Below are 27593 nucleotides of genomic sequence, written 5' to 3' on the forward strand. Positions count from 1 at the left end.
AATAAGCATAATTTTCTATAGTTCAAAAGAGCAAAGAATTAAAAAAGGATAAGTAATGCACCAAATAATTAGTCCAAAAGATTGCATATAGTGATTAATAAAAGATCCTTGAATGACTGACCCCATGGAAAGATGACCCACATTGCAGCAGTTTGGGGAGGACTGTTGCCCCTGTGATGGACTCACGTTGTAGCAGTTTGCAGACAGCTGTTGCCCATGGGATGGACTCACTCTGGAGAAGTTTATGGAGAACTGTCTCCTGTGGTAGGGACCCCACAGTGCATCTGAGGAACAACTCTTCTCCCTGAGCAGTGGGAGAAGCCACAGACAATGAACTGACTGTAACCCCCATTCCCTGTCTCCTTGTGCTGCTGGGACAGAGCTGGGAAGGAGGGAGGGCTGGGGGGAAGGTGGTTTTAAGGGCTTATTTTATTTATTATCTTGCTCTGATTCTGTTAGTTCATTTCATATCTCAAAACTGACTCTGTTTTGCCTGTGACAGTGCTTGGTGAGGGATGACTCTCCCGGTGCTTCTCTCAACCCATGAACCCTTTGTTACATATTTCCTCTCCCCTGTCCAACTGTGGAGGGGAGTGAGTAAGTGGCTTTTGTGGATGCGTGGCATCTGGCCAGCATCAACCCACAACATTTGGGTTCCACCCAAAACCTGGTCAGGGCTCAAGAAGGAACCAAGGGAGCTGGTTTTGATGTTGTACCTCCAAACAAGGCCACATATCCGATTTCATTGCTTTGACTGTCCCCTAAACATGGAAAGATAAATACACTTGTATCACATTACATATTTCACTAATGATCATTGATATTTCACTGACTAGCAGATGCAAGTATCATATAATGTTTGGTTAGAAGGTTCATCTGGAGATAACTTTGGTGCGGGGCCTGCTGTTCAAGCCTCAATATTTCAATTTCCGATGTCAGTCCCCATCCTGATAGAAGTTTTCCCCTGCGTTCATCCAGGTGCCTAAAGACCACCAGCCAGGTGTCTTCCCAATGTGGATCATGTGGAACATAGGTCACCAGTTTTTCACGCAACATGGATCACCAGGAATGCAGATCACCATGTTTTTTCACAATATGGGTCACTGTGGATAATGCAACGTGGGTCCTCTAGTGGGTGATGAAGTTGGTGCAGGAGATAAAACTCTTCCTGTAGTCAGGGCACTTGTAGGGCTTCCTGTTGTGTTGTGTTATTATGCTCCCCTGGTTTAAGCTGGAATGTTCTGTTACCCCCTTTTTCTGTATAATGGTTCTGTCTGGAATTCCCCCTCTTTCCCTGTTATCTGTCCATCACCAGTTACCCTGGAAACCCGTGCCCTTTCTGTCACCCCCAAATGTCCCCCTTTTATCCAGAAACTTCGGTGCTGTACAGGGAATTATTGGGCCGGGGACCGGGGTCCCACCTTTGAGCTCTCTCAGTTGGCTTCCCGTCCTGTCTCTCTGAAAAGCCCGCGCTCACCGTGGGCTCCCATTCGCTGCCTGTCTGAGCTCTCCCCCTCCCGTTTCTCCTATATAACACGTGTATTCCCTCCCTCCGCCGCCCTGCGGTCCAGCAGCTTTCCCTGGGTGTTACTCCGCGTTCTGGAATAAAACCTGGACTTGCCCCGGTTGGGGGGACGCTCTCCCATTCCCTGTCTGTGTTCCCGTGCCTTTTTGTCCGCCTCTGGCAGAGCTGACCGCCGAGCGGCGCGCCCCTGTCGATGGTGCCGAACCGAGAAACCGCGCGCTCCTCCCGCTCCGTCTGCTACCGGGCGAAGACGGCGGCTCAGGTGGACCTTAAAGACACGGCTACCACAGTTTCCCCTATTCATGGATCCATTAGGGTGAAATCAAGGCAGAGCTGTAGGAGAAGCTCTTCTCATACTCAGGACACTCGTAGGGCCTCTCCCTGGTGTGGATGCACCAGTGGGTGATGAGAGTGGAGTTGTGCTTGAAGCCCTTCCCACAGTCAGGGCAGCAGAAGGGCCACTCCCTCTGTGTGTGTTTGCTCAAGCATGACCAGATGAGCGCACCTCTGAAAACTCTTTCTGCACTCAGGACACTTGTAGGGCTGTTCCTCACTGTGGATCTTCTGGTGGTAGACCAGGTGGGATCTGAAGCTGAGTCTCTTTCTGCAGCTGGGGCACTGGTAGGGCCGCTCCCCAGTGTGGACAAGCTGGTGGGAGAGAGAGGAGGTTGGAACTCCGGCTGAAGCTCTTCCTATGTTCCCTGCATTTATAGGGCTGCTCCCCAGTGTGCAGGCTCTGGTGGATAATGAGGTTGGAGTCATCACTGAAGTCCTTCCCACATTTCAGCACTTGTGTGGCTGTTCCCAGGTGTGGATCTTCTGGTGGCAGATCAGATGGGATCTCTGGCTGAAGCTCGCTCCCACATTCCAAGTCCCTGTAGTGCTTCTCACTAATATGATGCTGCTTGTAGATCACCAGGTCTGAGTTCTGGCTGAAGCTCCAGCTGACTTCTGGCACAGGGTGGGATTTTCCTCCTTGGAGCACCCTGGGCTGGATTTGGAGCCCTTCCTCATGGGATATCTCTGGGGTTTTTCCTCCCCGTTGGACTCCTGTGTTGTGGAGGCGCTCAAAACGGCCTCTTCCACAATGTTTTGCCAGGGGGATTTCTCCACCCTGGTCTCTGCCTGCAGCTCAGTGCCTGAAGAGAGGAAGGACAAGGAGAGGATGGAATTTGCCTCTGTGCCAGAGGGAGGGGGAAGGACTTCCTCCAAATCCATCAGGATGGTGTCGGCAGCAAGGCTGTCTTGCAGCCAGGGGCGATACTGGGCTGGGAGATGGAGCAGAGGAGAGGGGGATAGGGGCACTGACTTTCTCCTCACCTGCCTCAGTGTCCTGGGGCATCTTCCTCTTTATTACAGCCTCCTTCTCCATCCAGCCAAAGCTTAGAAATGACAAATCCTGGTTTTGGGGGAAAACAAGCTATGGGACTGTTGTGTAACAAGGTGTGACAGTGTTGGGTTGGGGTTTCCTCTTGTACAAATCCATCTCCAGAACTCACCAGGCATTCTGTGTCAACACAAACCTCCAAAACAAGATGCAGACCAAAAACCCCTCCTATGAGAAAAGAAGGGCACCAGTGAGTTTTTCAAGAAGCAAGAGCACACACCAGTGAGTTTTTCAAGAAGCAAGAGCACACACAGTTGACTGTGCTTGTGAATGAGTAGCTGCTGGATTTTTGCAGTTCCCTTCAGTGGGCACAAAAGCCCTTTGCTCTGCTGCTTCATTCTTTGCCTTCTGTGATCTGCACAGGACTGAAGCTTGGAGCGGTGGCCGGTGGAAAGTAAAACGCCCAGGCTAGATAAGTGTCCAGCCAACCTCCAGCCAGTAAGGCACTTCCCCAACACGAAGTCAAGGCCCGGTGCCTAGCGATGACAGGCTTACAGACGTGTGGCCGCAGTAGAGAGCTCCGAAGTCGCAGGATGAAATGAAGAGGCGACTCTCAGTTTCTTCAGGGAGGGTGGTTTTATTGGTAGGGAAACGTGGAGGGTCAAGTAGAAGGAGCTGAGAGCCCCGAGGCAGGGAAAGCCTCGGGTTTTAAAGAGGATGGGAGGGGTGAAAGATAGCAAATCAGAGAAGGATACATTAAGGATTGGCATAATCGGAGAACCCATCAAACACAGTTGTGGGAGGGACCCTGGCCCCTAACCCAATCACCCGACATCCTGGCCTGAACTCTCTAGAAAAAGAGGCAGGGGTGTTGAGTGACAGGCAGGCCGCCAGGGGTGGGGAACAAGAAAGATGCATTTGATAACCAAGACAACTGGGGAGGGGTTTGGGGATTGACACAAACTGGTAACAAGGCAGGACCTTCTGAGAGAACAATGGGGGGAAAACTGAACAAACATAAAACACACCACAACAGAAGCTGAGAGAGGTTATTCAGCTTTGCCACTTTTCAGCATCTCTGCTACACGTATGCACTGTGACATCTCTCAGGATCTTTTGCCTTTGCGAGGCTGTAATGTGCCCACTGGTACAAAGATCTTTCTATGGTTTCCTGACGTTGGGGTTCTGGGGGTGTCCCCTATACAGGATGCTTGGGGTCCTGCATGTATTTAAAGTTAGATTTTTACAGGGTCCCCAGACTCTTCAGGCTGCGTGTGTTCCTGGTAATTTCAGGTATCTTCCCTCTATGGTCTTCCCACTTTGGGGTTTTTGAGGTTCCCCTTCTCTGGGCTGCTTGGGGGTACGATGGGTCCAGGTAGTTCCCCTTCTTTGAGATTCAGCTTATGAATGCCCAGGGTTTGGGGCATCCCAGGGGTTCTTTCTCTCCTGACTGTGTCCCAGGGATCCTCCTTCTCTATGCTGTTGGGGGTCCTGGCTTCCTTCCTATGTTGTTTATCTCTCCTATTGAGACTGCCTTGGGTCCTCCCTCTTAGGATCCTAGTTTCAGGGCCCTGAGGCTCCTCCCTCTTTCTCCTACCCCTCCAACCTTCTGGGAGTCCCCCAGCACCAGTTTGGCCCCTCTCCCCACACCATTTCCCCCTAGCCTGTCTCTACCCGGGGTCTCCAATACTGTTGTCCTTGCCAGCACCCCTCAGTGCTTCCACATGGCTCTGGGAACCCCGCACTGCACCACCCATCGCAGGGACTCTGCCAGGGACCCCCAGTATCTCACTAAGGAGCCTTTGCAGCTCAGCCTTGAAGTCCTGCAAGCTGAAAATATCCTACTCTGCCCAAAAAAGAGTCCCAGGATATTTGGGCCAAGCTCCTCTTCCCCAGTTACCTGCGAAACGCAGGGAGGGAGAAACCCCCCAGGGGCAAGCTGGGCTGTAGAAACAGTGACCACCACAAGATGACTCCTTTTTCCTCTTCCTCCTCCTTGTCTCTCCCTACTCCTCTTCCTCCTTCTTAATCATGCTTTTTTTCTCCTTCTTGTCCATCCTTTCTCTCGCTTCTTCTTCATCCCTCCTTCTCCATCCCTTCTCCTCCTCCCTCCACAACCAATATGAACACTGCCTGGAGCATCTCCTGCCCCTCCTGCACTGCCTTGGATGTTTGCAGTGCTGTTCTCTTGAGCTCCAATGTTTAAGGTCACTTAAAGAATCACTGGGAAACCCATCAGCAAAAACAGGCCTCGTATAAAAATGACCCTACAACAAAGTTCCTTGGCAAGGTTCACTCTGCCACTTACTGGATGCTTAAAGCACTCTGGGAAACAGCAAAAATCAAAAATCGATCAATTCAAATGGAAATAAACCCAAAACCATTTTACTAGATGCTGAGGGCGGGGAAGGAGGGGGGGGATGGGACAGAGGAGCAGGGGAGAGAAAAGGATAGAAAAAGGTAGGGATAAAAGGGAATATTGAAGACCCCACTGTTGAGTCACAAGGGTCAGAGTTGACACCTGTGCAGAACTGAGCTTGGATTTCAACAGTTCAGGTTTAAAGACCCAATACACTTAAGTTAAACTTAACAGCACTTAACTGAAACTTAATCACTAACTTCACATAGAATTTATTACACCACAACAGGAACATACCCACAGGCCCTACTGAATTATATATTTTAAGTACTTCCGACTCCAGGAGAGCTGCATTCCCAGGACATTTGCTATGGCATATTCAGCGTCACACATGTATGGACAGGAGTCTGTACGAGGTCCCTGTGGGAAATTCCCCTGGACTCCAGTGGAACTCTTCCTTCAGTTGCCTTTGCATCTTCCGACCAGGTGCAGGGCAGAGCCTTGAGGAGGAATGGGGGGGCTCAGCCCAGGACCATTTGGGGGTGCCCCAAGTGCAGCAAACAGGAGAGTTCCCAGCTCACAGAGGCCCCAGCACAGGGAGGTCGCTGTCGCAGCTGCTGCAGCCCAGGAGAGTTCCAAGGGTGTAACGTGGAGTCGGTGGTCAGAGACAGAGACACACTTCAGAGTTACAAGTGGCAATAATAAGAGAGAGCTTTATTGTCTGAACCCAGCTTTATACAGGGGGTTTGAAAATGCCCCAGTCTAAACCGCTCATTGGTCTGATCTTACCACCTCTCAGTTCTCTGAGCAGTGAGATGTCTGCAGCTTAGGGTGCAGGTGTGATTGGGTGAAATTGCCCAACTTGTTACAGTACAAGCCAGCTTGTACTGTAACTCAAGGGTCTCACTCACTCTGGGCTGCTGTTTATAGGGCCCAAGGGATGGGCTTTATTCACAGACATTGTCCATCCTGGCCCAAGCTCAGGCTGGTGACTTTCTGGGAAAGGTTGAGAACTAAAATATGATCCCATTTGGGATGTTATTCAGGCAAAAAAAAAAAAAAAAAAAAAAAAAAAAAAAAAAAAAAAAAAAAAAAGTTTCCAAGGCTGTTAGTTAGTAAGCAGGAGCTTTTTGGACAACACCAGTCCCTGGAGCAGATAGTGCTTGTGGTAAACACCAAAGGAGCTGAGCCCAGGGTTTGATCATCAAGGCCAAGGCCTAAAGAGCATTTCTCAGATCATGCTTTGGCTTGGGGGAGGGTGGATGGACACTTCCCCTGTCGCAGACATCTTTCATGAAAAATCCTTTCTTAGGATTTTTCCTTGTGAGAAGCTGCAGTTTCAGCAACCAAAAGTAAACAATGGTTATCTGCTGCTGTAGAATGCAACAGGTAGACCCGTGACTGGTCTCCTGTGGATGTTTGGATTTACTGACCACTCATGGCAGAGCTGGCTCTTGCTCTCTGTCTGAGACACAGATCTTTGTTATTCATTCTTTTCTATTAGCTTAGCTAGCTTCTGAAGAAACCTTTTCCTTTCTTTTTAGTATAGTCTTAATGTAACATATAAAATAATAAATCAAGCCTTCTGATCATGGAGTCAACATTCTCTTCTCTTCTTCATCCTGAAAGCCCTTGTGACCACGGTCACATTCCCTGAGTGTGTCCAGTGATGCTTCGCGAAATCTGAGCTCCTCAAAAACCTCTTTCCTTGTTTCCCACACTTGTAAGGCTGTTCCCTGTGTGCTGGTGCTGGTAGGCAGTGAAGGTGGAGGGAGGTGTCCCTGCCACAGGGCCTGAGCTGCTCCTTGGTGTAGATGTTCCTGTCCATGAACCTCACCTGCTCAGGGTCATTCAGGGAGTGGCACTTGGCCTTTCCCATCCACTGAACACCCCTCTATGGGCAGAGAGGCAGGTCAGTGGCACCTCAACCCCCAGCAACCCCCTGCACCCCACAGCAGGTTGGGAGCTCAAGAGGCCACCCCTGCCCCCTTTTTCACACCCTACTCTGCCACGTGCCCACCACAGCACTGGCTGCTGGGTGGGGGGAACCCTCCCAATGGATGGAGGGTTGGGAAACCCCCAGAGCAGATCTACCCCCTCAGAGCCCCCCGGAACCACTCCAGGGATTAAGTGATGAGGAACACAAAGGAACCCCCATAAGAGCATGTTTGCACTGACCCACCACCTCTTACACCCCCTCTCCCACTCCTGTCCCATCCTCTTCCACAGCCCCAGATCCCCTCTGGATCAGTTTGGGGGTGGCCTACCCTCTCTCTTGCTCCTTTTGGGGATCCCTCCCATATTTTCCCCCTCTTCCCCCATTTTCCCATCATGTCCAGCTCCCCCGCTGACCTGAGAGCTCCTGGCCCACAGACAAAGGGATAGAGGAGGAGGAAGAGGAGGAGGAAGTGGGAGGAGGAAGAGGAGAGGGGAGAGGAGGTATCATGTGCATTCACTATTTACTGCAACTGCAGCCCCTCCGCCCCAGGAGGATTGGCCCCTCACATCCCTCAGGTGACCAGGGAAAGGGAGCTTGTCTCAGATATCTTGGGCAGTCCCCAAGAGTGTTGTTTTTGGGGGGCATCCCGTGGCTGCTGCCGGCAATTGCCCGGTGCTGGCCAGGGCTGTGGAACGCTGGTTTTGGGGACTTCCTGGGAGAGCCGAACGTGGGAAAGCCTGGGACCCCTGGAGTGGGTAAATGGGCAATACTGGAACTGTGGGACCTCTGGCAGACTGGAGGTGGGGGTAATATGGATAGGGGAGATCCCTGGGTATCCCGGAACTCAGAATGGGGGGCCGGGAGAGGAGGGACCCCAACAGCACAGAGGGGCACAGAGCTTCCCAAAGTGTAGGCTGGAAAAAGGGGGAGTCTGAAGAGGGACAGTTCCTGAGACTGCTAGCAGGCTTGAGACAGGGAACCCCTAATACATGTGGGACCTTCAGCAGCTCAGGCAGGGTGAGCCCCAAGAACCTCAAAGTGGAGAGATCAGAGATGGGTTTTGGGCTGAATCTTGGTGTTTTGAAAATCTCTATGGGCACAAGATGCCCAGTGACTTCTAGAGATAGACTTGGGCAGGAGGAACCTCCACCCCAACATGCTCACACCTTGTTTATCCTCCCAAGAAAGGATTTCTTATTCCAAAACTTGGCCAGATGGAGGAGGAGGCTGCAAGGAAGAGGAATGTAGGAACACAACCAGCTAGGATGAGTAGTGGTCTAGCCTCAGTGGCACATACAGGAGGCATCAACCCTAGACCATGGGAAACAGGATAGTGAAAGAGAGCTATCTGGTCAGGTCATGGTGAGAAGAGTGTGGTCACGGGACTTAGTATGTTGATGGTATGTTAATAGAACTATTCTATATTAAGTCATGTTCTTGTTCTTGTTCTTGTTCTCAGTTTGTTCAGGACCTGCCACATATAAGGTCATTTTCCGAGTTTGTGCTGCTGATTGGACCCCTGCCCTCAGAATATCCCTATATATTGTTATGTTCACCACACTCCCCCGTCACTGGATCTTACTCCTCAGATTCTGTGGTTTCTGTGTTTGTTATTTTGTTGTTAAAGTTCTCTATTTTTAAGGCAAATCCATCGTTCCATCCCTCAATTTTGCCACATTGCCCCCAGCTGGACTGGACTCCGGGTTGCAGTGAGCCTGACTGTGATTAAGGAAGATGCCCCAGGACACCCAGGCAGGTCAGGAGGAAGTCACTGCCCCTTTCCCCTGCTCTGTCTTTTAGCTGAAAATTGCCCTGGGCTGCAGGACAACCCTGCTGCCGATGCTGTCCTGTTGGGGACGGATTGAGGGATCTCCTTCCCCTTCCCTCTGCCACAGAGGAAAACACCATCCTCTCCTTGTCCTTCCTCCCCAGGCACTGAGCTGTGGACAGAGACCAGGGAGAACAAAGCCCTGCCATAAAACCTCGTGGAAGAGGCTGTTTTGAGCAGCTCCACAGTGCAAGAATCCAACAGAGAGGAAAAGCCCCAGAGATCCCACACGAGGAGGGGGCTGCAAACCCAGCCTAGGGTGCTCTGAGGAGGAGAGACCCACCCTGTGCTTGGAAGGCAGCCAGAACTTCAGCCAGAGCTCTGACCTGGGGGTCCAGCAGCATATTCACACCAAAGAGAAACCCTCCTCCTCATCCACCAGTGGGTGCACACGGGGAAATGGCCCTATGAGTGTGAGGAATGTGGGAAGAGCTTCACTCAGAGCTCCACGCTGATCTGCCACCAGAAGATCCACATAGGGAAATGGCTTTATAGGTGTTTGGAATGTGGGAAGAGCTTCAGTGACCGCTCTCACCTCCTCTGCCACCAGAAGGTCCATACTGGGGAATGGCCCTGTGAGTGTCCCAAGTGGGAAAAGCTTCAACTAGAACTCCCATCTCATCACCCAGAGTGATGCCTTGACCTCACACCAGTGGTCCCATGTGTAAGGGAAGCTCTGCAAATGCCCTGACTGCGGGAAGAGCTTTGTCCAACTTTATGACCCATCAGAGGAAAAATATTGGATGATCCACAGTGACCCCCATTGGGCAGAGACCCAGTGGTCTAGACTGGATAAAGATACATTGACCAATTTTCCTGCTGAGTCACATTGTGCAGAGTCCTGTTTACCCACGTTCCAAGTGATCCACATTGGGAAGCCATCTGGCTAGTGGTGTCCACATCCTCCTTGTTCCCCATAGGCATCCTGATGAATGCAGGGGAAGGAACATCCACTAGAATGCAGACCAATGCTGGAAATTCATTGAGCAGAGCAGTCTTGTTGACTTTAGACCCCAAAAAATCTGACCAGCAGCCACCACTCATTTCTTCAGGAGGCATCAAGCAAAACTGGATGATGTTTGAGGTCTTTTGCAACCAAGAGGTCTTTTAAATTCAATTGTTCTAATTCTCTATGGCCCACAGACATCTTCTACAGACAAGTGGTGATGGATTGGTGCAAAGACCAAATTATTCAAATCAAAGGCTCCAAAAAGGGCTCTTCCCACCCAAACAGCCCAGCTACAGAGATACTCACATGACATCAACATGTAAATCCTTCTATTTGGGCCTTCGTTTTCTTTTGAGCCATTTTAATCTCTTAGAAACAGATGAAATTGGGGCTAAAATAAAGTAATTAAACAAAGATCTTCAAACCCCAACTATTTCAGTTTGATTTCAAGGAGAATTTCAGATTTAGGGGGATAATCAGGAGGATTTGGGGATTTTTATGGAGATTTGGGGCTGTTTTCCTCAAAAATACGGCTGCTCATGCCAGGTGATTGGGGTGTGCCAACAGTATGTGTCCCTGTACTGCAGTACCTGAGCCCATCTCTTCTCCAGTAATTCCAGTTGGGTGTTCCAGTACTGGGCCTGGGTGTTCCCATATGGGGTATCCCCTCAAAGTGCCCAAATCACTGTTGAAGTGCTGGAGCTGCTTTAGGTTATAGATATTCTTGTCCATGAACCTCACCCACTCAAGGCCGTTCAGGAAGTGACTCTGGGCTGACGCCGGCAGTTTATATTCAGACACAAATGGGACGGGGCCACTGGGATCAGCGTCGTGAGCTATTTATTTTCATCATCAGTCTCATTACATGGTTATGACAATGGAGAGGAGAGATGCTAACAGCTTGCTGGTCCGGCAGGAAAACCACAGAAACTTAATGTTACAACATACCATAAAGCCGTCTTAGCCAATTACATAGAGCAAAAGCATACTGACAGTAGTTCTATCCAATCACCTTAAGCACACGTAGCTTTGGTTAAAACAATAGTGGCCTATTCTCAAACACAATGGCTTGTTTATAAGAGACAACGAATAAAGCTCTATTCATAAGCATAACCTTCTAGATATATACTAAATAAACTTGTTGCAACTTAGAAAGCCAAACTACACAGCTCTATTTTTCTATTTCTCACGTCTTCTCTACCGCTTAGTTATCTTTTTCTGCTGTGTTAGCACTTCACAATTCCTGCTGCATCTGAGGCCTGTCTTTTTTACCACCTTCCCAAAACCCTCTGGTTTTTATGGATTCCCACATGGGCTTTTCCCAGGAACACCACTGTGTGGGCAAGGGGATGCACCCCCCTACCCCCACCACCCTACATCAGGTCGGAAGCTCAGGGGGCCACTCTGGACCCCCCTTTCCAGCCTCCAGTCTGCCACATGGCCACTGCAGCACCAGCTGCTGTGTGAGGGAAGTCCCCCATTTGCTCCTGAGGGATGGACAAGGGGATTGGGGCCCCTCCCCGTGTGGATCTCATCCCCCCCTCAGAGCCCCAGGGAATCGCTCCAGAGATCAAGTGACAGGGGACGCGAAGGGTCCCTCACTGGGAACCCTTTTCCCACTGTCCCACTTTCCCTTAGGTGTCCTCTCAAACATCTTTCAGTTCCCTCCCCTGCCTCCTTGCTCAACCCAGAGCTGGGGGGGCTCCCAGCACCACCAGTAGGGCCCCAGCTGCTGCCCCTCGCCCCATGGCCGGGGCCGGGCAGGGAGCAGCAGCCCCAAAGCAGCCGCGCTGCGCTGGCAGCACCAGTCCGGAGCAGTTCAGAGTGTGGGGGGGCAACAGCCGTGCCCAGGCAGGGCCAGGCCCCACCTCAGCTGCCCCCTCCGGGACAGTTAAGGGACCCCCCCTGGCGCCCTCCACATGTTCCCTTCCCAAATTCCCCTGGCAGGGAGCGCTGAGGGTGGAGGTCACAGCTGGAGTCCAGGCTGAGCACTGCGGGTCTGCCTGGACACTGCCGAGTCACCAGCACCAAGTGCTCTGCTCAGCTGAGCGCTGCCTGAGGGACTGGGCTGCAGCAAGGGGGGACACCCTGCTCGAGGGGGGATGTCCGGGGACCCTCACAGGCCACTACCAACCCCCTCTAGTGGGCTGACCCTGACTGGATGCAATGTGCCACCAAAACTGCTTTGTCCCTGCCCTCTGCACCTGGACGGGAGAGAATATAAAAGGAAAGGCCCAGGAATTGAGATAAGGACCAGGAGGGATTGCTCCCCAAACACTGTCACAGGCAAAACAGACTCCTCCTGAGGAAAGGACCTCAATTTATTACCAACCAAATCAGAGCAGGATAATGCACCTTGTTCCTCCTCCTGGGAGGTGCTGCTCTGGGACAGAAGTTGGGAGTCCTTCCCCAGCCCCAGTGTGTGTCCCCACAGGTCCTTCCAGCAAAGCTGTTCCAGCGTGGGCTCCTCTGCCCAGGGATCCATGGGGCCCTGCATGGAGGCTGCTCCAGCACAGGTTTCTCATGGGCTCACATCCTTCTTTTCGGGCATCCCCCTGTTCCAGCATAGGCTCCTCCAGGGGCTGCAGGCAGCTCCGGCACCTGGAGCAGCTCCCACCCCACCTTCTGCACTGCCCTGGGTGTCTGCAGAGCTGTTCCTTTCACATGTTCCCACTCCTCTCTGCACCCGATTCCATCTGCACAAGAACTTTTTCCTTCTTGAATCCATTATCCCTGGGGTGTCACTGCGATCTCCTATGGGCTTGGTGTTGGTGAGTTGTGGGTCTGTCCAGAAGCTGGTGCTGGCTTTGCTGGCCATGGGGAAATTCCTGGCAGCTTCTCATAAAAGCTACCTTAGTAGCCCCCTAGTTCCAAAACCTGGCCACACAAACCAGTACACAGGCCACCTGGAATATGGATCAGCAGGTCTCAGCCCAGTGACGGTCACTGTGAATCATCCAATGTGGGTCCTCTGATGGGTGATGAAGTTGGAGCAGCAGATGAAGATCTTCTCACAGTCAGGGCATTCTCAGGGTGTTGTGGGGCGTCCACAATGAGCCTCTGTGAACGACCTGCACTCCCAGAGCCCAGAGCAGGCTTGCTTAAACTGCTAATGAACAGTCTTTGTGTGGAGCTCCAAACCTAGTTTATTGCTATGAAGAGGGTCCAAGGACAGATGGCTGAGGACAGGGTTTCATATGGGGGGGGAAAAAGAGGCAGATCCAAGGCTCAAGGGCCAATGCGAACTGAGTACAAGTGGCGCAGAGGAGCGGCAGCAAACTGGGAACCAATGAGGTAACCAGGAGCAGATCACCACAGTAAACCGGGACCAACAGGGGACAAGAGAGGGGAGAACATTCTAGGGGCAGTACCTAAAAAGAAAAAAGGGCAGTTGAACTAGCTGATACCAATAAAGCCTGTTGCATTAACATGAGACTGGAAATGCCTATAGGTGAGACCATTGTATTCAGAGGGAGTCTCTCTTTGACCCTCGTCACCTTTGCCCTTCCAGGGCTGAGGTATTACAGCTCCAATGGTGGGCCCCTGGGCGTCCACAGCAGGGCTTCCCTTATAAGTGGGACTGCTGGTGTTGGGTCAAGCCAGAGCTGCTGGAGAAGCTCTTCCCACACTCAGGACACTCGTAGGGCCTCTCCCTGGTGTGGATGCGCCGGTGCAGGGTGAGGTGGGAGTTACGTTTGAAGCCCTTCCCACAGTTGGGGCAGCGGAAGGGCCTCTCATCCGTGTGAATGCGCTGATGCAGAAGGAGATGGGAGCTGGTCCGAAATCTCTTTGCACACTCAGGACACTCATAGGGCCGTTCTCCACTGTGGATCTTCTGATGCTGAATCAGGTCAGACCTGGTGCTGAAGCTCTTCCCACACTCCCAACACTCAAAGGGCCGTTCCCTGGAGTGCAGGCGCTGGTGGGTGAGGAGGTTGGAGCGGTCATTGAAGCTTTTCCCACATTCCTTGCAGTTGTAGGGCCGTTCCCCTGTGTGAATTACCTGATGGCGGATCAGACAGGAGCTCCGGCCGAAGCTCTTCCCACATTCCAAGCATTCAAAGGGGCGTTCCCCCGTGTGGATCATCTGGTGGCGGAGGAGGTGGGAGCTCCGGCCAAAGCTCTTCCCACATTCCAAGCATATGTGGGACTTCTCCCCCACGTGAGGCTTCTTCACCAGCTCTGAGCTCCAGGTGAAGCTCTGGCCACCTTCCTGGCACAGGGGGTCTCTTTCCTCCTTGGAGCACCCTGGGCTGGGTTTGCAGCCCCTCCTTGTGCGGGATCTCTGGGGCTTCTCTTCCTCATTGGCTTCCTGTGCTGTGGAGGGACTCAAAACAGCCTCATCTGCAATGTTCTGCCAGGGGGATTTCTCCTCCTTGATCTCTGCCTTCAGCTCAGTGCCTGGGGGAGGAAGGACAAAGAGAGGATGGGATTTGCCTCCGTGCCAGGGAAGGGGAAGGAGATCCCCCCATCCATTCCTGGCAGGATGGTGTTAGCAGCAGGGGTTGTCCTGCAGCTGGGGGCCATGCTCGGGTGGAAGATGGAGCAGAAATGAGGGCGAAAGGGGAAGTTACTTCCTCCCTACCTGCCTGGGTGTCCTGGAGCATCTTCCTCTTCCTTGCAGCCTCCTCCTCCATTCAGCCAATCCTTAGGAATGACAAATCCTGGTTTTGGGGGAAAACAATGTGTGAGTGTGCTGAGCTGGAGGTTCCTCCTGCCCAAGTCCATCGCTAGAAGTCACCAGGTATCTTGTGTCCATGAAAACCTCTGAAACACCATTATGCAGGAAAAAAAACCCCCTCCAAAATATTAAGATTCAGCACAAGAGTCCTCCAAGATACCCCCGTCTCTGGTCTCTCCATTTCGGGGTCCTGGAGGTCTTCCCTCTCCTGGGTCCTGCTTAGGGTTGCTGGAAGTTTTAGCGGTCCTAGGGGTCCCTTCTCCTCTGAGTCTCTGTTTCGGCTGCTGGGGGGTCCCAGGGTTCCCACTCTTCAGGCTTGCCCCACTCCACGATACCGGGGACGTCCCCCCTCCCAGTCCCCCGTTTCAGGGTCGACGGAATCCTGCCCTCCCCGTTAACTCTGTGCTTCCTCCTTTCTAGTCTTCCGGGGCTATTCCAAACACCTATCGCCCCTCTCCGGTGTCCCACTCCAGGGACAGCCAGAACCGGTATCCCCTGCCCCCGCCAGGCGATCTCCAGCTGGCGTGCGAGACCCCGCATCCTCCCCTGGGCACGGCCGGGATCCCCCGTGGAACAAAACACCTCCCGGGGACGCCCCAGATATCCGAGGTAGGTTCCCCCTCCCTCCCCGGTCACCTGCGGGATGCGGCGGGGGAGATGCTCCACGGGCCGGGAGGGCTGCGGACACAGGGCGCGGTGGACACGCGAATTTCCTCTTCTTCTTCCTCTCCCACTTTCTGCTGCTTTTTCTTTTCCTCCTTTGCAGAAGATCAGACAGCTACCTCCTGTCCCTGGTACAACTCGAGGCAGGAATAAAAATGAAGACCCCTCCTCCTCGTCGTCTCTCAGTTTCTCCTCCTTTTCCGGCTCCTGCTCTTCCTCTTCCTCTTCCCTTGCGCCGCCATCAGCGGCGGGCAGGGGTCTCTGGGAGGAACAGGACGGGACACGGTAAGAAGGGAGAAGATGGTAGAGGAGGTGGGTCAGCCCCGAACCGAGATGGGGAGAGCTGGGATTCGGGGGGACGATGGGAACGGAGTGGGAGAGGGAAGATGAAGGGAGGTGGCACAGCGGGAAAGTGGTTCCCAAAGGGTGTCCCTTCATAGCTCCCTTCCGTAATACCTGGAGGAGTTCCCTGCGGCTCTGGGGGGAAGCGGATCCTCACTGGGTGGCTCTTGGAGGGTTCCCCTCACCCAGAAGCCGGTGGGGCAGAGGGGAGTGGGAAAGGGGGGTCCGGCATGGCCTCCTGAGCTCCCAGCCGGCTGTGGGGTGCTGGGAGTCGCTGTGGCGGGGGGCACACCATGACCTGTGTCCCTGCCCACAGAGGGGAGTTCCAGCGGACGGGAAAGGCCAACTGCCACTTCCAGAACGGCATTCCAGAGTGGAGCTGGACAGGTACAGCTTGGGCACTCCGTTGGAAAGCCACTCTGCATCATCCCATGCTGATCCTTGTCTACATCTCACCCACCTCCAGGCTCTGGAAATTCTCTTCTTCCATCTCCATTCATCACTCACCAGCACGGGCACATGGAGAATAGCCTTACAAGTGTGAGGAATGTCGGAAGAGGGTTCAGAGCATCTCAGATCTCATGAAACATCAGTGGACACACCTGGGAAAATCTCTACCCAGCCCCCCCTCCTATCAGGCAACACTATGATCTGAGAAATACTTGTTTAGGCCTTGGCCTTGACAAGCAGCCCCTGGGCTTAACTCCTCTTAAGTTTATCACCAGCATTGTCTGTTCCAGGGACTGGTGCTGTCCAACAAGCTCCAACAGCCTTGGAAACTTTTTTTTTGCCTGAATAACATCCCAAATGGGATCATATTTTAGTTCTCAACCTTTCCCAGAAAGTCACCAGCCTGAGCTTGGGCCAGGATGGACAATGTCTGTGAATAAAGCCCATCCCTTGGGCCCTATAAACAGCAGCCCAGAGTGAGTGAGACCCTTGAGTTACAGTACAAGCTGGCTTGTACTGTAACAAGTTGGGCAATTTCACCCAATCACACCTGCACCCTAAGCTGCAGACATCTCACTGCTCAGAGAACTGAGAGGTGGTAAGATCAGACCAATGAGCGGTTTAGACTGGGGCATTTTCAAACCCCCTGTATAAAGCTGGGTTCAGACAATAAAGCTCTCTCTATTATTGCCACTTGTAACTCTGAAGTGTGTCTCTGTCTCTGACCACCGACTCCACGTTACACCCTTGGAACTCTCCTGGGCTGCAGCAGCTGCGACAGCGACCTCCCTGTGCTGGGGCCTCTGTGAGCAGGGAACTCTCCTGTTTGCTGCACTTGGGGCACCCCCTAATGGTCCTGGGCTGAGCCCCCCATTCCTCCTCAAGGTTCTGCCCTGCACCTGGTGGGAAGATTTGGGCCTGTGGGTATGTTACTGTTGTGGTGTAATAAATTCTATGTGAAGTTAGAGTTTCAGTTAAGTGTTGTTAAGTTTAAGTTAAGTGCTATTGGGCCTTTAAGACTGAACTGTTGAAATCCAGGCTCAGTTCTTCACAGGTGTCAACTCTGACCCTTGTGACTCAACAGTGGGGTCTTCCATATTCCTTTTCATCCTTACCCTCTTCTGGTTTTTTTCCCTCACCCCTTCCTCCCCCAGAACCTCCTGAGCTACATAAATTGTTTTGGGTTTATTTCCATTTGGATTGATTGATTTTGGATTTTTATTTCCTTTTTCTTGGTGTGCTTTAGCCAGGTAATCTTCTCCTCCTCTATCCTTAGAAGTAATCTTCTCCTCCTCTATCCCTCCTTCTCCTTCTCCTCTATCCCTTCTCCTCTTCTCCCCAGGCCCAGCACCCACCCTTGGTCTCCTGTGCCTCCCAAACCCACAGCATCCTGGAGGAGGGGCAGGGATGGAGCTGGGGCAGGTCGGGCTGGGGCAGCGCTGGGCTCTTGGCTTCTCCTGTCCACACTCAGCCCCACTGCAGCCGCTCCCGCCAGGACAGCGCGGGGGGGCCCAGCTGGATGCCCTCCATCTTCCCCCTCCTCGCTGAAGGTGAGGGGGGGTTCAGGTGGGGTCCACGCGGGGAATGTTGGGCACTGTGGGTCTGCCTGACAACTGGTGAGGCATTAGCCAAATCCCTGCAGAACTGGGGGATACCCTGCAACCCCTTCAGGAACGGGGTCCCCCTGGGCCTCATCATTGCCAACCTTCAGCTGTCTCATTTCAGACCCCATCCAACCCCTCCCACTTCACATGCCACTTCTCCCAAATCCCCTCTCACCCCTCCCAATCCCTATTTCATCTGCCCCAGTCCATATCCCACCCCTCTCGATTCACATCCCACCCCTCCCCATCCCCTTCCTTCCCTTCCAGGGTTTGGAATGCTGTGGAATTGAATACTTTTGGGGTGGTTTTGAGTCATTTTGGGGTGGGATCAAGCCATTTTGGGCCGGGATGGAGACACTTTCAGTGGCATTGAGTGGTTTTGAGGTGATGGATAGAACCCCTCACCTTTTGGGGTGCAAAGTAATGGAGGAAACTCCTCCAAATTCCCTCAAAAACCCCAAATCCTCCTGAATATCCCCCAGACTACAAATTCCCCCCCAAGTCCCTGTGAAATGGTGGGGTTTTACACATCTCTGACAAGGTTCTTTATTTTTACCCATTTTTGGGTGTTTTTAAAGGATAGATCACAAGAAAATCAAGGCCAAAATGAAAGAATTGACATGTCAGCACTGTTTGAGTATCTGTGGGTTTGGGTTGGGTCGGATAGGGTTGGGTGGGTGAAAGAGCCTTTTTTGGAGGGGTTCCCACAAAATTGTCTCCAAAATCTTTGTCTCTGCCAGTGCTGGATTACCATGTCTGTGACCAACTTGAATCACCAGGTTGATTCAAGTCCCAACATGGTCACCATAGATAACACAATGTGGGTCCTCTAATGGGTGAACTTGGAGCAGTGAACAAAGCTCTTCCTGCAGGCAGGGCACTCACAGGACTTCCCTTACCTGTGGGACTGTTGGTGTTGGGTCAAGGCAGAGCTGCAGGAGAAGCTCCTCCCACACTTGGGACACTCATAGACCCTCCTCCTGGTGTGGATGTTCTGGTGGCAGATCAGGTTGGAACAGTCACTAAACCTCTTTCCACATTCCCTGCACATGTAGGGCTGTTCCCCAGTGTGGATGCTCTGGTGGCAGACCAGGCAGGTGCCTCACCTGAAGCTCTCCCTGCATTCCAAGCATATGTAGGATCATTCCCTAGCGTGGACACTGGTGGTAGATCAGATGGAAGAGGAGGCTGAATCTCTCTGCATTCCAAGCACGGGGGGTAGGGCCATTCCTCAGTGTGGATCTTCTGGTGGCATGTGATTGTGGTCACAAGGGTTTTCAGGATGAAGAAGAGACGAGAATGTTGACTCCATGATCAGAAGGCTTGATTTATTATTTTATGATATATGTTACATTAGACTATACTAAAAAGCAATAGAACGGAAAGGTTTCTTCAGCAGCTAGCTAAGCTAAGAATAGAAAAGGAATGAATAACAAAGATCTGTGTCTCAGACAGAGCAAGAGCCAGCTCTGCCATGAGTGGTCAAGAAATCCAAACACCCACAGGAGACCAATCACCTGTTGCATTCCACAGCAGCAGATAACCATTGTTTACTTTGGTTGCTGAAAACTGCAGCTTCTCACAAGGAAAAATCCTAAGAAAGGATTTTTCATGAAAGATGTCTGCGACATGTCACCTTTTTTTTATTTAATTAAATTAAAAGGAAAAAGCGTTTGTAATTTTCTCTGCTGTACTCATGCTGAAGAAAAAGACAAACACTTGACAGGTTATCTGTTGCCAATCAAACTCCACTCAAGTGCTCCTGTGGAATGCACTGGGAATTTCTTCACCTGTAGAACATAAAATTCTATCATATTACTAAAACAATTCTATAATATAAGAAAATGCAAAAACAATGCAAAGAAAATTCAAGTCCAAGCAGCTGAGTTTCAGGAAAAGTCCATGGTCTGAAGATGTTCCTCTTTGCCATATCTGAAAGTTTCTTTTGGTCCTGAAACAGGCTTGCTACAGAAAAGTCCATCAATAGTTATCAAAAGTCCATTGACAGTCTTCAAAGAATTTTGAGAAAATTTGTGAAATGTCTTGCCACAACTTGGGCTGAAGCCAATCCCTGCCTCTGAGCTGCTGCCAGCTCTTTCACCCTTTTTTATTTAATTTTTTTTTTTTTTTTTTTTTTTTTTTTTTTTTTTTTTTTTTTTTTGTCGGAAAGAGCAGCAGCAGCAGCAGAGGAGCCAGAGAGAGGCCCTTGGGGGCCCTGGCCCATGTGGAAGGATCAGGAACCCCAGACCTGGCCCACAGAAAGGTGGCCCAGGACCAGAAGGGGGAAGCAAAGCCCCCAAACCCAACAGGAGGCCGGGAGGTGGCCCTGGCCCAAGCAACCAAGGCAGACAGCCCAGGCCCAGCCCCCGAGGCAGGCTCTGCATTGGCACAGACCCGCACCCTGCTGCCAGTACAATGGCAGAAGGGGTGACCAAACGCTTCCTTTCCCCAAAATCACCGAGGCATGCCGGCAATGGGAAGACAGAAGCTGTCCCGAGAAACTTCGTCTTGGGTCTGGGGATGTCCTTTCCCCACAGCAGACAAGCGATGCTCGCTTCCTGCTGTGCCCTCTGCCCCTGCGATGCAAATGCACCAGGTGTTCCTCCCATCTGCCTCACGGCACCACCTCCACCCCCTCTGGGCTGGGGACCAGGGGCAGAACTTTCAGGACCCACCTCCCCCTCACCGCTGGGGCACGCGAGGGGCGGCAGAGAGATCCGCATCCCCCAGGGGGAAACCCCGGACCAAACACCCCCCAACCCGCCAAAAATGCTGATGTTGAAAACACGCAGCCGGGCCGCACCCACAGCCAGCTGTCGGGCCATGCCTCCTCCACCGAAGGACAGGCTGACGCCCTCTTCCCCTGTCCCAGCTCCCCCCGTAGAGGCAGCCCCGGGACAACCTGAAAAACTCGGGGAGGAAGTCACCCTGGATGCAGGAGGCGCCGCTGCAGCTGCCGCCGGCTCCAGGGCAGCCTCTGACGCAGACACGGAGGACGGAGTCCCCGCAGGCGGCAGAACTGCCGGGGCGGGCAGCGGGGCCGCCTGGGGAGGCGGCGGGGGCGGCACGGGGCTGGCAGCATCTTCTGCGCCGGGCTCTGACATCGGCGGCGGAACGGCAGTCGCAGAAGGCGGCGGGACGGCCGGGGGGAGCGGTGGATCGCTGTTGCCCAGCAACATCGGCGCTGCCGCGGGAAGCGGTGTCTCTGAGATCTCAGATGCAGGCAGGGAAGCCGGCGGAACCGCGGCCGGAGCGCCCACAGGCTCCCCGGCAGGGGCGGCCGCGGGACGGGCCGCGCGGGGAAGCGCCCGGACCCGCGGGGCGGGGTGAGGCGGCGCTCGCGGCGCTGTGCGGGGCGGTGCCCGTGGCGCTGGCCGGGGCGGTGCCGCCCACTCCCATCCCCCCTGAGAGCAACGGGAGGGGGGAGAAAACGGCTCCGTCTGAGCATGCTCCGAAGACGCAGTAAAAAAAACTTCAGCTGCGGGCGAAACTTCGCCCCTTGCTGTGGTTCAGGGGGGCTGGAAAGCAGCAGAGCGTCCCCCTCCAAAGGGTCTTGCCCCAGAATTGGGGGGAACGGGGCTTTGCCCTTGCAGTTAGCAATCCAGGGAAAAACAGCTGCTCTCCGTTTCAAGACTAGAAAGAGCAACAAAAAGGTTGGATAAATCGAGGGGCATCCGAACCCACGGCCCAAAAAGAATTGGAAAATGGAGTCCATACACTCCCAGACAAACACATCAAGGGCATATAGCACATTCGTAAAAAACCCAAAGACCTTTGCCCATCGAAAAAACTCATAGAAATCTGTCTCCAACAGGAGAATTCCGTCCTCTTCACCCCATTTTTGCCAGAGGGCAATAAGTTTCTCCTCTGAAGGGGAGAATGGAACCTCATCCTCTAGGGGAGAAGTCCTCCAGATGAGCAGCCACAAACTGCGAATGGCCTCATCTTCAGGAGGGGAAAAACCAACAGTACCTTGTGACAGTGTCCAGGACTCTCTGGCTATCTGCACGGTGCTGCTGAGCTTTCTGAACATCTTCCTGGAGGCTTTTCAGAAGGTTCTCTTCGTGGTCAGCCTTGCTGTGAACTCTGTCCAAATTCAGATCTTCAGTTCTTCAGCTCCTGGCTAGAATCCACTTCTGTGGTCACTTGTGAAGCAACCATCAATGCCACACATTCAGGGTTTACCCAGTGCAGCAATGCTCCTCTGGTGGTCTCACCAAGTGATGATTGTCCTCCTCAGTCGGGGGTCACCAATTGTGACTGTGGTCACAAGGGTTTTCAGGATGAAGAAGAGACGAGAATGTTGACTCCATGATCAGAAGGCTTGATTTATTATTTTATGATATATGTTACATTAGACTATACTTAAAAGCAATAGAACGGAAAGGTTTCTTCAGCAGCTAGCTAAGCTAAGAATAGAAAAGGAATGAATAACAAAGATCTGTGTCTCAGACAGAGCAAGAGCCAGCTCTGCCATGAGTGGTCAAGAAATCCAAACACCCACAGGAGACCAATCACCTGTTGCATTCCACAGCAGCAGATAACCATTGTTTACTTTGGTTGCTGAAAACTGCAGCTTCTCACAAGGAAAAATCCTAAGAAAGGATTTTTCATGAAAGATGTCTGCGACAGTGGCACATCAGGCTGAAGCTCTGGATAAAACTCTTCCCACATTCCAAACACTTCTAGGGCTGTTCCCTGTGTGGATCTTCTGGTGGCAGCTCATGCTGGAGCTCTGAATGAAGCTCTTCCCACATTCCTCACACTCACAGGGCTGTGTGCACCCAGTGGTGGATGAGGAGGTTGGAGCTGTTGCTGAAGCTCTTCCCACATTCCAAGAAGCCCTTGTAGGATTTCTCCCCATCATGAAGCTGCTGGTCAACCACCAGGTCAGCTGCCTTCCCAACACAGGGTGGGTCTTTCCTCCTCAGAGCACCATAGGCTGGGTTTGCAGGCCCTCCTTGTGGGGGATCTCCATGGCTTTTCCTCCCTGTTGACTTCATGTGCTGTGGAGCCACTAAAAATGGCCTTTTTCTAAAGGTACTGCCACAGGGATCTGTTCTCTCTGGTCTCCGTTCACAGCTCAGTGCCTGGGGGAGGAAGGAACAAGCAGAAGGAAGAAAAAGGACAAGGAGAAAGAAGAAGGAAGAAGGTGAGAAAGGAGATTTTCTTCTATGCCAGAGGGAAGGGAAAGGAGATCCCCCCAGTCTGTGCCCAGCAGGATGGTGTTGGCAGTGGGGTTGTCCGGCAGCTGGGGGCCATGCTAGGCTGAGAGATGGAGCAGAAGAGAGGAGAAAGGGGCACTGACTTCCTCCTCACCTGCCTGGGTATCCTGGAGTATCTTCCCCACAGTCTTCCCCATCCAGCCAAGGCTTGGGAAAGACAAATTCTGTTTTGGCTGAAAAAAATCAAGGTATGAGCTCATTGGATTGGGGTTCCTCCTACCCCAGTATATCTCATGTATATCTATATGGTCATCTTGTATATCTAAATGCCTCAGAAACATAAAGACTCAGTATCAAAAACCCTCACAGCAGTTCTCCCTTTCTAGTTGTCTCTTTCTGGGGCTCTGGAGGTGCCCCTTCACTGGGCTGCTAGGGCAACCATGGGTTCTGGGCTTCCCCTCTTCTTGGGTGCTGTTTAGAGATGTTTGAGGTGTCCCAGGAGTCCTTTCTCCCCTCTCTACTTAGGCATGTCTGGGGTCCCAGGGACCCCCTGATAAGAGAAATGGGTCTTAATGTCTTCACAAAAGACTAGGTCTGAAATAACCAATCAGGTTCTGAAAGAATGTGTGCAGAGGCCCTCATGAACGTCCAGCTGTATGACTTTGTTGTAGAACCCAGACAGTTTGAACTTCTGAGCTTTAGGGGAATATGCAGGTTCGGGAAGGCTGTACCTCAGGCGATGGGGAAACAAAGATGGCAGTACGCGGCCAAAAGTTTAGGATAAAAGGAGGTTGCATCCTCCTTTTATGAGGAGAGTCCCCACAGGGGTATGCCCTAGTGGACTCTCTCCCTTTGTTCGAATAAGGTTGCAGGGCTCCTCTGTCTCCTTTGTGAGCACTGGCTCTTCACAGCCAGTGATTTTTCCACACACCCGTCTCCAGACTCCCCCTCTCCAGGCTGCCCGCTCTGTTCTCCCCTCTCCGCTCCAGACTGCCGGGGGTTCTGCCTCCTCCGTGCCCCCATTTCAGGGTGCCGGGGTTCTCCTCCTCGGCTCTCCCAAACCGCGGCGTCGCCCCCACTGCCGGCGCTGTGCGACCGCCGTACGGCTGCGGGACCCCGCATTCCCCCGCCCACCGCCACCGCCACCGCTGCTCTGCCGGCAGCCGCATCAGGACACCCCCAAAAACACCCACCTGCAGGGGATGCCCCGAGATATTTAGGGCGAGCTCACCTGCAGAACACTGGGGGGAAGGAGACGATGCTCCCGGGGGCGGTACAGTAAGCAGTGGACCACGAGCTTCCTCCTTCTCCTCCGTTTTCATCCCTCCTCTTACTGCTTGCTCCTCCTGGTTTTGCTCCTGCTCCTCCTCTTCCTCCTCCGTGGCCGCCCTTTCTCCTCCTCTGCACCACGGCCGCCCTAAGCTTACCCTAACCCCACGACAGCACTGGCTACGGAATGGGGTAACCCCCCAAGCCCCCCAGTCACCTCCACAGGGATTGACCGGGAGTCTGGGGACTCCCCTCCCCAGTGTGGGTCCGCCTCCCTCCTGCCAAGCCCGAAGGAGCAGCTCCGAGGCTCAAGTGATGGAGGACAGCCGGGGATCCCCATAGGAACCTCTTTCTCGCTGTCCCACCTCCCCTTATCCCCCCTCTCCCACCCTTTCCTGACGTCCCTCCAAACTCCAGCTACCTCTCACCACGGTTTAGGGGTGACAGACCCCACATCTACCTCAGAATGGAGTTCCACGCCCCGTTATTCCAACGTTTCTCCCGCTTTTCCATCGTTACCCCTTCCCGCCCGCAGTCACGGAGGCTCCCCGTGCCACCAGCACTCCCAGTACGGCCCCAGCACTTCCAGTACGGCCCCAGCTCCCCCGCACGCCCCATCCCCAGCGCCGGGCGGTGCCGCAGCCCCAAACCCGGTCCGGACCGGTCTGGCCCAGTGCGGAGCAGCCCCACAGGGCAGGGCAGGGCCGGGCGCCGCGGGGCCCGGCCTGGGCACCCTCCACTGCCCCCTCCGCAAACGCCCCTCCTAGGGGAAGCCCCCAAAACCTGTTCATTATCTCCAAAATTCGTGGAAAGCAGCACAGTCCTCCCCAAAATGGGCTCTCCAAAGGGACCCACTCCAAGTGTCAGAACCATGTGTTTACTTCTGGAACCGGGTATACCTAAGAATCCACTCAAGACTAGGGGATACCACAAAACAACCTACTACTTGGAGGCTTATTCTGAAAGCTCTCAGGAACAAGATCCTTCTGCTTTTCCTTCCTTCCTTCCTTCCTTCCTTCCTTCCTTCCTTCCTTCCTTCCTTCCTTCCTTCCTTCCTTCCTTCCTTCCTTCCTTCCTTCCTTCCTTCCTTCCTTCCTTCCTTCCTTCCTTCCTTCCTTCCTTCCTTCCTTCCTTCCTTCCTTCCTTCCTTCCTTCCTTCCTTCCTTCCTTCCTTCCTTCCTTCCTTCCTTCCTTCCTTCCTTCCTTCCTTCCTTCCTTCCTTCCTTCCTTCCTTCCTTCCTTCCTTCCTTCCTTCCTTCCTTCCTTCCTTCCTTCCTTCCTTCCTTCCTTCCTTCCTTCCTTCCTTCCTTCCTTCCTTCCTTCCTTCCTTCCTTCCTTCCTTCCTTCCTCCCTCCCTCCCTCCCTCCCTCCCTTCCTCCCTTCCTCCCTTCCTCCCTTCCTTCCTCAGACAATTAGCTGTGGATGGTGACTGAAGGGGACAAATTCCCACAGCAGAACCTTGTGGAAGAGGCTGTTTTGAGCAGCTTCATGGCTCAGGAATCCAACAGGGAGGAAAACCCTGGAGATCCCACATGAGGAGGGGCTGCATGCAAACCCAGCCCAGGAGCTCTGAGTAGGAAAGACCCTTCCTGTGCCAGGAAAGTGGCCAGAGCTTCAGCCAGAGCTCTGACCTGGGGGTCCAGCAGCGGCTTCATGATAGAGAGAAGCCCTACAAGTGCTTGGACCGTGACTACTTCAGCTGGAGCTCCCACCTCATCCACCCATCCATGCTGCGAACGGCCCTACACGTGTGGGGAATGTGGGAAGACCTTCAATGATGTCTCCACCTTGGCCTCCCACCAGCAGCTGCACATTGGGGAATGTCCCTACAATAATGGATAATGTGGGAAGACTTTCAGCCAGAGCTTCAAGCTCCTCACCCACCAGAGCCTGCATACAGTGGAATGGCCCTTCAAGCGCCCTGACTGTGGAAAGAGCTTTGTCCACCATCCCACCTGGTCATCCACTGGCACTTCCACAGCATGGAGAAGCCTTATGAATGTACTGAGTGTGGGAAGAGGTTTTGAGCAGCTCAGTTCTCATCAGAGATCAACAGACACACATGGAGGAGAGACCTTATGAGTATCCTGACTATGGCAAGAGGTTTTGGAATAGCTCACATCTCATCAGGCATCAGGAGGCACACACCAGGGAGAGGCCCTACGAGTGTCCCAAACGTAGGAAAAGATTCAGCCAGAGCTTTGCCTTGATGAGACACCAACAGACCCACCAGTAAGGGAAGCCCTACAAATCAAATGCCATGACAACAGGAAGAGCTTGAGTTGAAACTCTGAGCTCATCACCCACCAGCACCTGCACACTGGGGAGAAACCGTACAAGTGCTTGGAATGTGGGAAGAGCTTCAGCTGGAGTTCCAGCCTTATCACCCACCAACATCCGGGCACTTGGGAGCAGCCCTACAGCTGTGGGGAATGCAGGAAGAGCTTTAGCTGGAGCTCTTGCCTGATTTGCTACCAGAGGATCCACAGAGGAGAACCACCCAGTGTGAGGAATGTGGGAAGTTTCACTGATGTCTCCAGCCTTATTACCCACCAGTGCCTGCACACTGGGGAATGGCCCTACAAATGTCAGGAATGTGGGAAGATGTTGGGAAGGATGAAAGTTTGACAAGTCTCACAGATATGTATGCTTGGCAGAAAGATTTTTAAATATAGAGTCAGATGAAGGAATAGAGATGGAAGCAAGTTTTGATATAAAAGAAAATTGCTGAGTCAGTCTTACTGGATAACCAAGAAGGCAAAGGGTGTGTTAGTTAGAAGGGGTTTTTATGACTTAGAGCAAAAGATAAACCCACCCCAAACAAGAAGATGTTTTTACCAAGCAGAAAGATAGCATAGGCAAACAAATCAGCAAATGTTGCAAGTAGAAAAACAGGTCTCAGAATTTTCCACTGCAAGAAAACTGAAAAACAACTTCTAGCTTAAACTGTAGTGTACTATCTTTTAGTGATTGGAGAATAGTAACATGAATATGGTAATTATAGTAGTTATGATAGGCTATGGATAATAGTTAAGGTATAGATTGGTTCTACTGTATTAAGATGCTCAGCAAAGAAAAATATATAATGCAATGTAACCAAAAGCAAAGGGTCTTCAGGCCTGCCTGGAGCTGACAGCTGTAGGCACAGCTCTGTCACCCAAGATCCTGGACTGCTGTAACACCTTGGATGGAATAAACTGCATTTTGAAGAGCTGCCTGGAGTCCCACATCTCTCATTTAGGCTCTTACAGAAAGAGCCTTAACATCACCTACTACCTGATCTGCCACTAGAAGATCCATACTGGGGAACAGCCTTACAAGTGTCCCTAGTGTGGGAAGAGGTTTCAGAATGGCTCAAATCTCATCAGGCATGATGCACAGGGGATGCACACAGAGTAGAGACCCTTCTGCTGTACCAGCTGTAGGAAGAGCTTCAACTATAGCTCCAATCTCATCACCCACCAAGACAGTCACGGCTGGGTGAAACCCTAT

The 27593-nt window shown here is 52.6% G+C and overlaps 2 protein-coding genes, 1 long non-coding RNA gene and 1 pseudogene across 3 annotated transcripts; 2 read left to right on the forward strand and 2 right to left on the reverse strand.

Annotated features, from left to right (window-relative positions):
- The first annotated feature begins 1718 nt into the window (after positions 1-1718).
- LOC143695913 (uncharacterized) lies at positions 1719-26950 on the forward strand (annotated as a pseudogene).
- On the reverse strand, positions 10751-15382 carry LOC143695944 (uncharacterized). Its single transcript, XM_077191184.1, has 3 exons — positions 15245-15382; positions 14513-14591; positions 10751-14328 (listed from the first exon to the last, which is right to left on the reverse strand). Exons 2-3 carry the CDS (start codon positions 14562-14564, stop codon positions 13496-13498), a joined length of 885 nt encoding a protein of 294 aa, XP_077047299.1. The 5' UTR covers positions 14565-14591; positions 15245-15382; the 3' UTR covers positions 10751-13495.
- On the forward strand, positions 15439-16763 carry LOC129132055 (uncharacterized). Its single transcript, XR_008535758.2, has 2 exons — positions 15439-15556; positions 15930-16763. It is a non-coding gene; the product is annotated as an uncharacterized LOC129132055 (long non-coding RNA).
- LOC143695935 (uncharacterized) lies at positions 18975-24389 on the reverse strand. The gene is made up of 2 exons (XM_077191171.1): positions 24064-24389; positions 18975-22757 (listed from the first exon to the last, which is right to left on the reverse strand). The coding sequence occupies exon 2, from the start codon at positions 20844-20846 to the stop codon at positions 19779-19781; it is 1068 nt and encodes a 355-aa protein (XP_077047286.1). The 5' UTR covers positions 20847-22757; positions 24064-24389; the 3' UTR covers positions 18975-19778.
- Positions 26951-27593: the final 643 nt, after the last annotated feature.

Source organism: Agelaius phoeniceus, chromosome 27, assembly GCF_051311805.1.
Source record: "Agelaius phoeniceus isolate bAgePho1 chromosome 27, bAgePho1.hap1, whole genome shotgun sequence".
Taxonomy (NCBI): Eukaryota; Metazoa; Chordata; class Aves; order Passeriformes; family Icteridae; genus Agelaius; species Agelaius phoeniceus.

What these genes read in the sequence shown, in the direction of transcription:
- LOC143695944 (XM_077191184.1), bottom strand. Translation starts at nt 14,564, where the DNA reads ATGGAGGAGGAGGCTGCAAGGAAGAGGAAGATGCTCCAGGACACCCAG. An exon ending in GCTCCAGGACACCCAGGCAG is followed by an intron (nt 14,329 to 14,512) that starts GTAGGGAGGAAG and finishes TTCCTCCCCCAG; the next exon opens with GCACTGAGCTGAAGGCAGAG.
- LOC143695935 (XM_077191171.1), bottom strand. Translation starts at nt 20,846, where the DNA reads ATGTTGCTGGGCAACAGCGATCCACCGCTCCCCCCGGCCGTCCCGCCG.